This window comes from Ammospiza nelsoni, chromosome 1 (assembly GCF_027579445.1).
Source record: "Ammospiza nelsoni isolate bAmmNel1 chromosome 1, bAmmNel1.pri, whole genome shotgun sequence".
NCBI classification, from domain to species: domain Eukaryota; kingdom Metazoa; phylum Chordata; class Aves; order Passeriformes; family Passerellidae; genus Ammospiza; species Ammospiza nelsoni.
The window spans coordinates 57,357,459-57,372,897 of record NC_080633.1 but is presented as its reverse complement, the minus strand read 5'-3'; the positions used below and the strand labels follow the sequence as shown (position 1 = coordinate 57,372,897).

General features: G+C 37.3%; 1 protein-coding gene across 1 annotated transcript in view; it reads left to right on the top strand.

The window, feature by feature from the left end:
* The window catches only part of TNS3 (tensin 3), a 208,292-nt gene that overhangs the window by 133,572 nt on the left and 59,281 nt on the right, over window positions 1-15,439 (top strand). The window contains exons 16-18 of the mRNA XM_059478542.1: window positions 2,915-4,150; window positions 14,304-14,479; window positions 14,840-14,957. Coding sequence (XP_059334525.1) covers window positions 2,915-4,150; window positions 14,304-14,479; window positions 14,840-14,957 — 1,530 coding nt within the window. The remainder of the gene's footprint in view (window positions 1-2,914; window positions 4,151-14,303; window positions 14,480-14,839; window positions 14,958-15,439) is intronic.

The window sequence follows — 15,439 nt, the reverse complement described above, 5'->3', positions numbered from 1 at the left end:
GCACTTGTGCAAGACTCTTGGGTCAATAGTCCGCTGTCAGTGTCTTTGTCTTTTTGTCTGTACTTCTGCCACTGTGCTTGTATGGTAATGTATGATGGTACTGGAAAGGCTAAGAGAGGGAGATACACAAAAGTTTTCCGTTGCTTCCATGACTGCACTTGAGAATTTGACAGTTTTTTTGTACTTACCATTTCTGCAAGGAGAACCAAATCTGCATGCTGGAATGTTTGATCTTGTGTGAGGTATTGTATTTGGTCTGGCTGAGCTGGAGTTAACTGTCCTCTCGAAGCCCTCACAGAGGGCTTTGCATTGGTAGCTGGAAAACTGTTGATAATATACCAGTGTTTTGTCTGCTGCTGAACAGCACTGGCACACCATCTCTTTAACAATTCTCTCATACCATCCTCCCATCAAGTGGGCTGGGAGTGGGCAATACCCTGGAAGGGGACCCAACTAGGTAAAAACAGCTGATCCAAGTTAACCAAAGGGAAATTCCATTACCATATGATGTCAGCTCAGATATAAAAGCTATGGCAAGGAAGAGGAATGGGGGTATTTGTTATTTTACAATGTCTGCCTTTTGGAGCAACCGCTCTGTGTGGAAGTCCTACTTTCTGGGAAGTGGCTGAACATTACTTTCTGCTGGAAGGTAGAGATCACTTTTCCCCCCTTTGCTTATGCACGCAAACTTTTGGTTTTTTCTTGCTTTAATAAACTGCCTTATCTCAACGTTTTCCACCTTATTTTTCTTTTTGGTTGCCTTGGAAGTTGATAAAGTGGCTTGGTGGGCACCTGGCATGAGAGCCAAGGTCAACCCACTACAGCATTTAGTCTGACTAGCATTTTTAAGGCATAGAGCCTAGTTTTGAATAACAGAACAGTCAGACAAGAAGACTTTATAATTTGAACTATTACATTACTATGTACTGGTTCTGTATTTACTTCACTGCATTCCAGTTCAGACCTGTTTTCAAGTCTGTGTTTTGTCAGGATATACAACTATTCCAAACAAAGCAGGGTTTTTTATTGTTTTCTAGTTTTTTAATTTAAAACCAAGCATACAGTAAAAAACCCCCACCAAATAGTTACTCCTAGTTCTGTTTCTGTTTGTTTGTTTGTTTGTTTGTTTTTAATTCTGCAATTTATTGTGGTAACTGTATCAAAATACTTCACATGAAACACCAAGTGTGCTTCATAGTTTTAGAAGGTTGTGGAAGCTTATGAGAAATCACAGCATGAAAAAGCCTGAGCAACTGTCCGTTGGCTGTATTTTTGATACATCTTTCAAAAATACTGGTTTTAAGTATTGTATACAGACATTCAACCTCATGCATAGCAGCCCTTTTCAACAAGGAATTTACACATCAAACTTGATCCACAGATAAATTTTACAGCAAGGGGAGTTGTTTTCCTTTTTGCTCAGTTTGATAACTTTTTCTGAAAAGGAGTATTTTGGTGTTTTGCATGTGCTGTTTTTAAGATCAGCATCAGACAAATAATAGTTCCTAGTCCCTCGAAAGTAAAAGATTGTCCTTTACTTTAGCTGAAATCTATTAAAACTATTGTATAACCTTTAGTATGTAAGTATTTTAACTGATGGAACCTTGTCAGTGGTTTGTCCCCAAAACTTTTTCCAACCAGACCACTTTTCTTGTCATTATAAATTCAAATGAATTAATTATCATTGTGAGTACAATTTCTGCATAATGCTTTTTCTAAATGGGTATTGCCTAGAAAAGTTTCCTAGTTTGGCAGTTCATGATCATGATGCCATTTTACACATACTTTGAAAATGTATGGTAGAGTTGATGTTGTAATGCATTGGACTCTCCATGGGGCTTTTGATTCTGGAACTACAGCAGATGTAGTTGAGGTAACCTTTGAGAAAAGTCTGCCTGTTCCTAAATTGTAATGGTTTAATTTTCTTAATCTCAAACCATTCTCAGACTATGAGTACGAAAAGTTTTTCAGAAATATCTACTTAATATAAATATTCTAGTAAATGAATGTTAAGTAATTTTTAAGTGGAACTACTCACTTTACTTTCTCGGCTTTGCAGACATTAGACATATTTATTTCTAAAACTTTCCTTGAGAAATAGAACTGTACTTGTTTTCACTACTGGATAAAAATTCAGTAGCCATATTTTAACGTCATGTTGGTCTAACCTGTATGATGTGTTAAGTGCGATGAGTAAGATGGGAGTAAGGCAAATATAGTTACTTCTGTGGAGGCTGCCACTTAAGTTCATTAGTCCTTCTTTGAAACAAAAACATGACATGCGTACCAGATCCTCCATATATGTAGAAATGTCAAACTTTTTAACATTTACTTGTGCCTTCTTTTGTGAAGAGGCTTTATGTATATTCCAAGGACTGCAGCTCTGATTAAAAGCTTGTGTTTTCCTTGCATCACCAAGAAAATGAGAAAATTATTCTTTGTAGTATAGTCAGACCATCAAGTAAAAATGGACTAAGTAATAATTAAATTTTATATATATATATATATGTATATATTAAAAGCAAGTATTGCTGGTAGGTTTCTACCATTCTTGCTCTGAATGGAATGCATAGTAGATACTCTCAAATTTCTAGTACTGTAACTGGGGATTCTTTAAATTAGTATGAAGAGTTTGTGGTGCCATAAACATGCACTCAAAACAGAATAAAAAGAGAGGATTTTATTTGATCTTGAGCTACAAATGCCATATTGTATTTCCATCAAGAAAAGTCTTATGAAATTAAAGAAGATAATGTCATTGGTCATTCGTATTTGCTGTAGTTACAGAGTTGATTTAGTTTTGCAGAAACAATACCGTTAGTGTTAACAATACTTGTGGCATGACACTAGTCAAAGCCCTTGTATGATGCCTTGTCCTTATCTCTCCTTTTCCTTTTTACTTGTACTTCCACAGTATTGCATACCCAAGGACCCATTGATGGCAGTCTGTATGCAAAAGTGAGAAAGAAGAGCTCTTCAGATGGCAACATCCCTGGTGTTGCTCAGGGTGTTCATGTTACAGGCAGTCCTGATCACAGTGATCATACCCTGTCTGTCAGTAGTGATTCTGGACGCTCCACAGCTTCCATCAGAACAGACAAGACTGAGGAACGCCTTGTCCCAGGAGTTAAATGGGGTTTGAGCCCACAAGAGAAGGCAGAACTGGACCTGCTACTTAGTGGTTTTGGTCTAGAGGATTCTGTCAGCACTGCCAAGGATATGACTGATGCTCAAAACAAGTACAGTGCTACTCACCACATAGTGCCAGCTCACATTCACATGAATGAAGTCACCAAAATGAAGGACAGGGAGACTGATATTCTGGATGATGAAATGCCTAATCATGACCTTCACAGTGTGGACAGCATTGGGACGTTGTCTTCCTCAGAAGGGCAGCATTCTACCCACCTAGGGAACTTCAGTTGCCACAAGAGCAGTCAAAACTCACTTTTTTCAGATGGCTTTGGAAGTAATGCTGGGGAAGAGCATCGCAATTTTGCTGCAGACCTGGGCATTGGTGTGGATTCTGTCTTTGAGAGGTCATTTGGAAGCACTGACCCAAAGTCAACTGAGCAATTGCAACAGAATCCTTCTATCTCACCCCATCCACAAGCCTATCACCCAAGTAACTACTCTACTCAGACCTGGGTACGCCAGCAGCAGATGGTCACTGCTCACCAATATGGTTTTGCCCCAGAGAATGAAATTAGGGTTGGCATTCATAACACTGTGGAGAAGTTGGGCAGTGTCCAGAGCCAGTCCCAAGTCCCAGATGCTCCAACACGTAGCTCTAGCAGCAGAGATGCTGTGCAGAGTGCTGCAGAAGCTGAAGAACATGAAAGTGCTGACAATTTTAAGTCAAGGTCAGTGCCTCAGAGGAACACAAATGGCCTGGATGTAGGACAAAATGCTGGGGACTTGCCAGCTTCTCCAACTTTGGATATTGATCAGTCCATTGAACAATTGAACAGGCTGATCTTGGAGTTAGACCCTACATTTGAACCTATCCCAACCCACATTGACTCTCTCATCAGTGACAGAAATCAAGTAAATGACTTCAGCAGCCTTGATGCACACATGGAAGAGCTTAACAGTAGTTCTGGCTTCCATGACAAATTTGAGGTCAGAAGCAGGAATGCCTCCGGATATGGTAAGCTGTAATACTTTCTGAAAATCATTCTTTTTCTAGCACCTGTGTGTTCATTAGATGGTACAGCGGGACCCTCAGGTCATTGCTTACAACTTTGATGATGATTATCAAGGGATTATTTCTGATGTCCTCTTTACATAATCATCCAAGATATGGAATCAAATGATTCCATATGAGTTTTGCAGCTACTTGTCTTTTTGCTTGATAAAGGTACTGTTCAGCAAGTTCTTACCTGTTATAGATAATCTCTTGGGATTATTTTGCTGTTGTGAATTTAAGCTAAAAGGGAGCAGAATTTGTACATTGAGCCATTTGTAGAAGACATTTGTGGTGTAGGTTTTTCATTATTACAATTTCCATTTAAGTTAGGAGAAAAAGTTCCCACCACTTTATCTTCAAATACAATGTAATGATGCTGGCATTAAATTCCTTTGCAATGTTTTCACAAATAATATAATATTTGCCAGTAAAGTATTTTAAGACATGCTCTTTTGGAAAGTTTTCTCTTTAAAAATGTAAAAGTCACAGTACTTGTTTGTTATCTCTGACTCTGAAATTATTACAGCTTGTGGAATCAAATACACAACACTTGCTGACTGTGTTGTCTAAGTAATGCTACTAGAACTAGCAGCTTGTAAGTTTTCTGTGCTGTCTAAGTGGCCTGGAAAGGCCCAGGGATGGCCTTGAAGAGCCCGGCGCTTCAAAGGACGAGGAGAGACTTCTGATCTTGTCTCGGTCTCGGTGTTTATTAATTGTTTATCTAAAAGATTTTCTTTCAGCCCGACAGAGGTCTGCACAGCAAGCCAGCCATGGGCACACTGCGAGCCCCCGGGGCGGTCACTTATCTTTATACTCGAAGTTACGTGTACAATATTTATAATTTTTCCCCAATACCTTCTACCCTTATTAACCGGTGCACTTTTAGTAACAATCAATCCCAAAGTGCCACCATCACCACAGAAGATGGAGGCCAAGAAGAAGAAGAAGAAGGACAGGACACGCCCCAATTCCTCCATCTTACTTCTTTAGACCCCCCTGTACCGAAATCCTAAACCCTGTGTTTTACACTTTAACTAACTTATCCCTTCACAATTCACCCAGTGAAACCTTCCCAGTCCTCATACAGGTGTCGTCTCCTGTGTCGGATCAAAGTCCAGCCACCAGACACTTCTGGCAACATTCCAGGACTCCCGAGCCCCCCAAGGGTGTTCTCGGCCACACTGCACCTCCATCCTGAGGTGCTGAGATCCCACAGCAGCTTTGTAAAAGGATGAGTAGTCTGCCTCTGGCTAAGTCCTCTAAACCTTTTATTAATGGTCAATCTAAAATTTGTGACAAATAAGCTCTTGCCTGTCCTACTGTCATGTTTGAAAATTTTACGTGGTCTAATTTCTCTGGCAAAACACATTCCCTTGCCTCCCTTTCTCCCCTTCCATATTCCTCTTCCTCTTCTTGTCTCCAGTCATGGTGCAATGAAAGGCTTGCTCAAATCCAGTCCTTAGGATTTGATTGAGTGTTAGGCAGCATGACAGAAGATCTGCCCATAGCCTCACCAGACACAAATGAGTTGCTCTAGCTCAAGCCCTGTGGGATATGCTAAACCATGAATGGGCTTAACTAGCGTGTGGTGTCTGTTCAGAGACAGACCTATGTGATCAAGGATGGTGATTCTTGTAGGGAAGGTGAAATCACAGTTCTGTGCTTAGGAAGGTAACCAGGGACTGAAGAAGTCCAAAAATCCATGACTAATAAATGTGAGATGCTTCGCTGCTTATTTTTGACACACAATATGCATTTTGTGGCATTAGTTTGTAATTCTCTTGAATCTTCCCAAATTATTAGCTGATGGACAAATTGAGATTTTTCCACCAGGACAGAACTCTTCTCCTTATATACAGTAAGTCTAGTAAGGGGGATAAAGAGATGATTTAGAATAAGTCACCTTTCACAGTTCAGAGTTTGCATATATGAAGCTTAAAAGAGATACTTGAAATTTTCTCAGAGATTCTGGTCATCTCGAAGTAGAAGTCACTGTAATTTTCCTTCCATTTTTAATGTCAGGTAAATAAAGACTAGTGAAAATAATTGTACTTGGGGAATGATCTAGAAGAGGATTTGTTTTAAAGAATTAAATTGTGGAATTTCTGTATTTAAGGGAATCAAATATAAATGTATAGACCATATTTAAAATTCTGGATATTTGAGGGAAGGTATCACGGCACAGTAGAAGATGGAAGACTTTAGTAGTCAGGAACATAAGAATAGCCTTTAATCAAACAAAATTAGAAAAATAATTTGTATAGCTTTAGAACAATAATAATTTTTTAAGTTTGTCTTTATATCAAGTGCTAAAATGTTCCATTTCTGACTTCTGCAAGTAACAATCAATTTATACTAGCAAGAGCTTGATTTTAAAAGTACTCAGGGTTCTAGAGGTAAAACAACACAAATATGTGGCATGCTGCCACCTCTGCTTGAGACTAGGAGGTCACCAGCACATACTGATTTTCTAAGTGCTTGTAGAATTTATATATTTACATATCTGGACTTGCCCCACTGAAATATACAGAATCATACATTTATTCATGCATGGTGTACACAAACCAGCATGGGGAAAAAGCTATTTACCTGAATGAATACTAAGAAGAAGGAACACTGGAATATTTTTCTCTATATACACCACTGTTCTGAATCACTGGATTGAGAATTGGCTGCATATCAGGTCTCAGAGGGTTGTTGTCAGTGGCACAGTCTACAGATGCCTGTAGTTCAGGGGTCTAAATCCAGTCTTCTTTAACTTATTAATCAGTTGGATGAAAGGGTAGAGTGCCTCCTCAGCAAGATTGCTGATGCATAAAGCTGGGAGGAGAAGCCATACTCCAGAATGTGTTGAATGTGGTTTATCTTACTTTGGAGTAGACTCGTAGAATTTTATAGAATTAGGATAAGTAGGGGAACATCCAAGGCACTTAAATTGCTCTTTAAACTAGTGCAGCACAGGAGCCGTAATTGATGGCACAAAGAAATGCTGGCTGCCATGGGGATGAAGAAGTAGCAATTAATAATGGATAATGAAAACAACAGTTGCTCACAATGTCTGATTTTACAGAGTCAGGTTTTAGAGGGAGCTTTATACTTTGTGACTTAAACAGTTCTTGACCTAACAAGTATATTAATAGAACGAATTGGTCTGTGATAAAGAGTGTTGGCATATCCGGACTGAATGGTCTGAGTGAGGTTGATTGGACGAATGAGACATTCTGCGTGAATCTCTTCAATGGGAGGAGCGCCCAGTGCTGGAGGTGAATGAGATCAATGTGATGCATGGTGTGTGTCTAACTTGAGGGTTGCGTTACAGGAGGATGGTGGAAATATCTGGTTTCCTGCATGAGTGGTTTCCTGCAGAAAATACATAGCTTAAAAGCGCGTGCATGTTTCCAGTGCCCTGCAAAGCTGGAAGAATGTTCCTAAGAATGAAATGTGTGTCAGCTGGGATGTACATTGTGGTGCATTCTTGCTTCTGTTTGCTTATATGATTCTGCACTGACTGACAGATAGGCAACTACCTCTCCTTTCATGCTTCTTCCTAGATGTTTTTATACACATGTATCCTTAGCATAGGTCAACCTGGCACAAACTACTGACTGCCCATGCGGCAGAGTTCTGGGCTCTGTCTGAAATTATTTCTTGCATTAAGTGCTTAGCATTTTTGGATCATTGAATTTCTTTTTGCTAGGACATATCTTTATGAACCATGCAGAACAATGGTTGATGACCTCTTCTCTCCTTCAGTGTCATGTGTGTTGCTTATCAGAGATGAATCAGTGCACACTGTTTATTAAGATTTTTCCAATTTTTATCATTTATATGAGCTGAGTTATGCACAGATGTATTTCTGATAGTGAATGAAGCTGCTGTTTACTAATAACACAGTTCTGTAGTAGTGCTTAATTTTAAATGACAGGAAGTTTGTTGTATGAAAAAATTTTGATGTGTATATAAGCTTTTCTTTCAGCCTTATAGTCCCCATTTACTTCACTCTCTGTACATTCTTTTATGCCTAATAATTAACACATGACCTCAGTCTACTAATAAAGATATTAGTAAGACTTATTTTCTCAAATCAGCCATCTTTTACCACAAGGCTTATGCTTGTTTGGTAAAAAAGGAAAGTGAAATCAATGTTTTGCTTCAATCTACAAAACTGTAAAAGCAGGAATTTGTTAATAAATGTAGAGGACAGAAATGTTTTTACCCATTTTCATTATAACCTACCATCATTGTCACCCATGTCTCATCTGTGTACTCCACCTTTTCACTGTTAAAATGTTACAATTTGCATCTTTAGAAAAGTATTACATGCAGGTGAGGAATTGTGTGATCGAGTGAAGGCAGAACACAGAAACACATGCATTCAATATTTAGGGCAGCCTGTTTCAATGACTGTGACCAAGATATGCATTTCTATCTAAATTTGCCAGCATGAGAAAGAGAGGTTCTATATTTGCCATAAGGTTGAAATTATATTGTTGCTCTCAGGTAATTCTAATTCTTCTTCATGCATGAGTTATGGTGTTTGAAATTACCATCTCAAAACTTCCCTGGGTTACCTACTGTATGAATTACACAGATACACAATTCTTACAGTCTTATATTTCACTTGGAGTTTATCAGCTCAACACAGAATTGAGCATTAAACAAAGCCTCCCTCTCTCAAAAAAATAATGCAAAATGAATAAAACTGAGGTGGCTTAGGGTCTGATTACATGTCTGGAATACCTTCACAGATCTTTCCTCTATCAAAAATAAACCTTTGGAGATGGCCCAAGATACAATATTGTAAATCATACTAGTGTCTCTGCAGACAAAGGAGAGAAAAAGAAATCCTTTTTGCATACCTTAGTAAATAACATTTTTAAAAAGCGTTGAACTGTGGCAGATGTTCCCATTTACTGTGCTATTCTGTGGGTAAGCACAGTCCCTCTGAAATAAATTGTGAAGTGAGAGAAAAACAAAGCTTGTCAATCTTCTCACCTGCCTTATTTGTATGTAAAATACACTACAAAACTTGTCATTTCTGTTGGTCAGGAAAATTTTGGTGCCTGACTTGGGAGTTAATTTTACAGTGGTTAAGAGTAAATTTGAGTTTTTAGGTAAATTAAAGGTAAAAATTGAAGTTTTAAGTTATAACTGAACTAGATTCAATTTTTAAACTAAATTAAATAACTTTTAAAGCTACAGTTAAAAATTGAATTTTAGTTACATTTAGCAGCACAATGATTTTTAATTTATGTCATGTACTTATACCACAAATTTTTAAGAGTCTTGTAATTTTCAGCATGTGGGCCTGAGTGTATCATCATTATGGTATGGGTTTGGAGATACCAGTCTGGATTTTCCACTGGGCTTGCTTCCCATTCTTAGCATAATGTAAATGGACTATGAAACTAAAGTGACAGATCTGCAAAGCTGCTGTGTCCTATGCTTGATGGTCTAATTGAATTTGGGGTAGAGTTTAGACCTTTTCATTTGCTTGTTAGACTAATTGGTTATAAGGAGTTTACACTCCTAGTCTACTAGCTGTTAAAAGTTGGGGTTAAAAAGAATAGTTTGCTTGTTAGCAATTGCTAATTATTTGGTATTTTTTCAAGAATAAAGGAATTTTCTGACTTCAGCATTTTGTGTTACATTCAATGCCTTAACCTTTCTAAAATGTATCACTGGCACAGCATAGTTGGCTTTTGTTCTAATTAATAGTTTTGAAACAGTGTTGCTAAAGATCTGGGAATCTGAAAGTTTGAGCATATCAAGATCCTTGTTTAGTACTTGCATCACTAATCCACCAAGGTCATGGGTTAAATCCTCATACTTCATTTAAGATTTGGACTCAGTGATCCTGCTGGGTCTCTTTCAACTCAGAATATTCTGAGATTTTGTTTTTCAACTAGCTATATATTTGATTATTCTTTTTCCACCACAGTAATATTTAGTTCAAGTTTTGTCGTGCTGTCTTTGAAGATACTTATTCTTTCAGTATGTCATAATGATGCTAAAGCTGATTCTAATTTCTTAAAGTAGATTTGCTATGGTTTAAGCATAAAGCTGTTTTGAAAGCTTGATCATTACATGCCTTCTTTTGAAATCTTAAACTTTGTAGAAGATAAATGGTGGCAAAGGAGGAGATCACTTTCATTTTGGATAGTGTTGTTGGTAACATTTTTAGTATGTGGGATAATCCCTGAAAGCTCTTCTGTTACAAGTTAATTTACAGACTTCTTTTTCCTTGTTGCGTTCTTAAGCCTCATGTTGCATTGTATCCCCTTGTTTCACAGTAATGGATAGGTCTTTTTAAACTGCTGTGTAGGCATGGCTTCTGGAATTTCTGGAATGCTAACACAATTCTCCTCAGAGTGTTTTTCAGCCTTAATGACTTCTGCTGAGGTCTGTGAAAGGCACACTGGAAGACCAGTTTTGTAGAAATTTTCACTGTTTCTTTCACAACAGAGCCCTGCATCTTATTGCTCTGTGGGTAGAGCTTCTTATGTCATGCTAACTTTCCACACCAGTTGGAGCTGTGTAAGAAGCTCACTTGAAGTGCAAGCACTTGATCTTTTCCTCTCTGTGTGTAACGTTTGTACAAAAGCAATGAATTCCAGCTTGTCTATCTGCAAAGTGTGTTAAGTTGTATTGATTGGTTGATTAAGCATATATCCTAGTAAGTTTTCCTTTTGTTTCTCCAAAAAAATATATAATTTTCTTAAACCACTTAAAAGTTTGTCAGATTTTCTTGAATGTATAGATGTTACCTGTTTCCTCTTGTGAAAGGATTAGAATTGAAATGAATTGCAGATTCCAAAAATCCTGCTAGACAATAAATGAAGTTAAGTAAGTGAAAATCTGCCTGTGAAATAATATAGTTAACACTGCTTAAGCTATATCCAGAGAAAAAGATTTTAACTGTTGCTGTATTGATGATTGGAATTCAAGTGGTTAAAGTCAGTTTCACAAGTTCAGACATTTATATTTCAATGCTATCACAAGGAATTATATTTGCAACCAGTTGGATAATTTGCTAATAAATGAGATACAGCAGTCTTATTGACAAGCCACTGGAGACAAGATTTTAAACTTAGCATTTTAAACTTAGTTTTCTTTCCAATAATTAAAAATACGTCTCAATAGTAGTTGAGGAAAGCTAAGCAGTTAAAGAAACCAAACAATGATTAACCTTTAACCACTGGTTAGCTGTAGCTTTTGCATGGTGATAACCATCTGATGAGGTAAGTGCCTGATGTTGTTCTGATGCCAATATGTTGGAATGTTATTATTTGTTCATTGGGCAAAACAAAACTACTTTTGTAGGGAAAAATTACTTTTCACCTGGGAAAAGAGAGAAAGGACAGTATATGAAATGCTTTCAAAGAAATAAATATGTGCTTCTGGGATATTTATGAAGCTCTGCCAAAACTTTAAGCTAAATCATAAGAACAAAAATGACTTTTGTAACTTCTAGGAAGTCTTGGGAACTGACACCTTACACTGTAAAAGGCTCCTTTCAAATTAGTAAGCCTAAAATATTAAAATATAAGTCTAAGTATTATGAAGTAAAGTTTTGAAACAAATGAACTAAGTAGAAGTAATTTTGTGCTTACTCCTTCATTTAATTTTAATCTCTTAGATTTATTTGCTTTAAGCTTTACTGAAATACATCAGCTCAACTTCTCCTCTGTGTTGTGCAGCATCTAGTGGTAATTTGGTATGTAAAGCTCTTTCAGTCTATTTAAGAAGAATATCCATTTTCCCAGAGAGACCTCTTTATAGCTTTCTGAGGACTACATTAACTTTGTAGAAATTGCTAGCTTCATGAGTGTACCAATATTATTGATTATGAAATCCTCTCATTAGTATGACAAGCAGAACTTGTGTTAAATTTCAAAGGTCTTTTTTGACCCATCCAAAAGATAGATATTTTTTATCATAAAGTAGTCTACAAGGCCATGTTAACTAAGAGAAATATTCTGAAATAAATTGTCTATGCCTTTGTAACTTGGTTACAGATGGAGTGAAACTCTTATGTGCTGTTCCTGGTCCTACTGCTGCCTGTGGAGAAGTGGCGGGACTGGGAGTATCTGGTCGCAGATCGTCTGAGATTCTGCAATGATTCCCACTCATTTTTCTTTACAGAAATTACTAATAAAAAAGGAAATACAATGCAAATGTTGGTAAATGCTGGAATAGTATCAACTCAGTCTACATTCTTAAATGTCTGCAATTTCAGTAGAATTCACTCTGTTTAGTATCATGTAAGAGGTTTAGAAGATATTTGTGATTTCATGTCCTTTTCTGGCTTTGAAAATCTTGAGTAATGCATCTAGTTTGCTCACAGGGTCTTCAGCACATACTCTTTCCATTAATGAGGGACCACACATAAAAATTGGGGAAAGTTGGGGGAAAAAAGTTAAATATGGATGCTTAAAAAGTTTTTGAGTTTTCCAGGTTGTGGCAACCATAAAAACAGAATCTCAGTTGTGTTTTTTTCAAAATCTCAGGTTTTTTTTCAGAATATCGGTTGTGATTTTTTCACTAGGTTTGTAAATATTAACTTGATAAAATTAATAACTGGCTGTAGTTCGACCCTGAAATTTAACTTATTGGTGGAATTTTCAAAAATTACTAATATGGTTTTATGCATTTATGTATTTGCTTCAGTAGTAGCTATTATAACATTTGCTTGGATGCTATCAGAGATGGATTTTTTGGAAGTGTCTAATTCTGTAGTTTAACAAGAGATTTATTAATATTTTTAGGATAAGCCCCTACTTGCCAGCAAGTTACTCAGGTTGATACATACATATGTCAATGCAGAATCAGTTAAGTATCATGGATTTTAGTCTAAAATCCCCGTCTCTGTTTCAAGCTTGAATAAAAACTGTTCCACTATACAGAAATGTATTTGTGCATTAATGCTTTATAATTGTGTAGTGTAATCAAGGTCGAATGTCTTTAACACAGAGGCCTATGCTGCATGCCAGATTTTATACCTTAGCTTTTATCAGCTACTTCAGATTAGGAAATTGATGTGTAAGGTGTATGCTATCATTTTTCTCTACCCAAGTTGCTGATTAAGCCCTCCTGCTGGTTTAGATCAAGGACACACTTTGAACTCCTAGTTTTATGGCTCCATGATCAGGGTCTGTAGGCGATGTGCTTCAACAACACATATTTACTGTTGGAAATTACTGTAAAAGTTTAAATTACACCAAGCATTAAAGTAACTTCTTGGGGAAATACTCAACTCTTTTAAGAGAAACAGCTAATCCTCAAAGATCTTTTTGCATATATATATAGACCATAGAAGCTCTCAGAGGGGTATTTGAAAAGTTGCTATGCATGTGGTTGTTTTTGTGACTACTCAGTAAGTTCTACGGATCCTTGTTGTTGATTTTTAAGAAGGGTAGAGAAAGCAATTGTTGCAGAGTAATCTGGAAGTGCCTGCTGTTTGAAGTAGATGACCATGTATAAAATCCTGCTAATCATAGTTCTGCATCGTGACGTGCTCTTAATAACATCTTTAGAAAAAAATAGTGCTTTATATACTTGAATATTCTGGATCGTTCTGCTGGTTAAGGTTACTCTTCTGTGCTGTTCCTCAAAAGGATTTACAGCTTCTGTGTGTAGCTAATATCTAATTTTTGTGATTAAGTGTGATTGCTATGTGTGTCACAAAAGGTGTACAGTGAACTGAGTTTATAAGGGCCAGGATCTGTTTTAGGGGGAAACGCAGCTTTGGGCAGCAGCAATGGTTTTTCTGCCCAGAGCCACTGTGTGTCAGAAATGGCAAGAGGTGCTTCCCATTGGAGTGCCCGTAGCGGCCCCTGCTGTCTTGCTCTTCTGATTGCACTTGGAGTGATCACTTCAAAAATGAGCATCATACATGCTGCTTAACTTACTCCTCTACAACAAAGGGGACTGTGAATATTTTGCAACTGGTGTCAGCAAAGAAACTACAACTGGTGTCTTTTCCCCACCTATGTGGTTTTGTAAAACAGTTTGAACATTCTTGATTATAGTCACTACAGACAGAATAGTGAAGTTTGTTTTAACAGTTCTGACTGAAAAAAACTAGTTTCTTAACCAGCTTGCCTGTTTTCAGCAACAGGTATGCAAGATGATGATGCAACAGGGAAAAGGCTCAGAAAGTTAAGTGTTGGGCAGTATGACGATGATATTCCTGGGGAATCATCATATAACAGGTGTGGATGGATGAAGTCTGCTAGTAACCAGGCTGTAATTCCAAGACCACCGGTTGCTGGAGGGAAAACCAAGGAGGTAAACAATCAAGAATTTTTCACTTAATACTGAAGTGAGTGGCCAGTAGGAAGTCTTATGTTCTGTGTCCAAAATTAATGTGAAGCAATTGGGCAGTTGCATCATGGCAATAAGAACAAATAACTGCATTTACCTAAGTAATGCAATTCAGTGTATAAGGATGGATTTTTCTTTGCATGTTTTGGATGTCTCTTATGTTTGCATGTTTTCAGTGTTCAACAATCTCTCTGCTGGAACAGTAGATTGCATTTTATCTGATTACAGAAATCTTCTGTAATTTGGTGAAGAATGCCCCACTGTGTCATAGGGTTAAGTGAGAATTATCACACTGTAATTTTGCTTTTTTGTGTCTTCTATTAGATGATGGTTGTACATTACCAAGATGAAATAGATGGGGGCATCTTCTCTGCAATAAAAGATGGAAATGAAGCTGTCACATTCACATCAACTTTTCCTCTGTCACCAGAGGTGACATATGGTAAGAAAATGTCTTTATTTATTTATTTATTTATTTAAATAGCACTATTGACATTTTCACTGTTACTGAAGAGGAACTGTCCTTTCCCCTCTCCCCTAATGACAACACCTCCACCATGCCATCAGCAGATTCCCTCCAGCCAAAAGGTCAGCAGCCCATCAGAGCTGTACAGAACCATTTCTGGTAAGGTATCCCTCTTTCCCAAGTAATGTGAAAATGAACTGTGTATGAAGGCAACTAACACAACAGTGGTTTATAAGTAGGACATAAATGGTGAATTTAGACATGCGAGTAAGAGAAACAGATTTTAGCAGTCCTATTTTAATCACACCAAAAACAAATGAATAATGAAGAATTATCCAAGAAATATTTAATACCTTCCACATTTTAACTGCCAACGGGAGTCCTATGTTCACATTCATTGTGCAAATTTAGTGTGAAGCACTTAGGCAGCTGTGTCACAGAAATAAGAGGAAATGCAG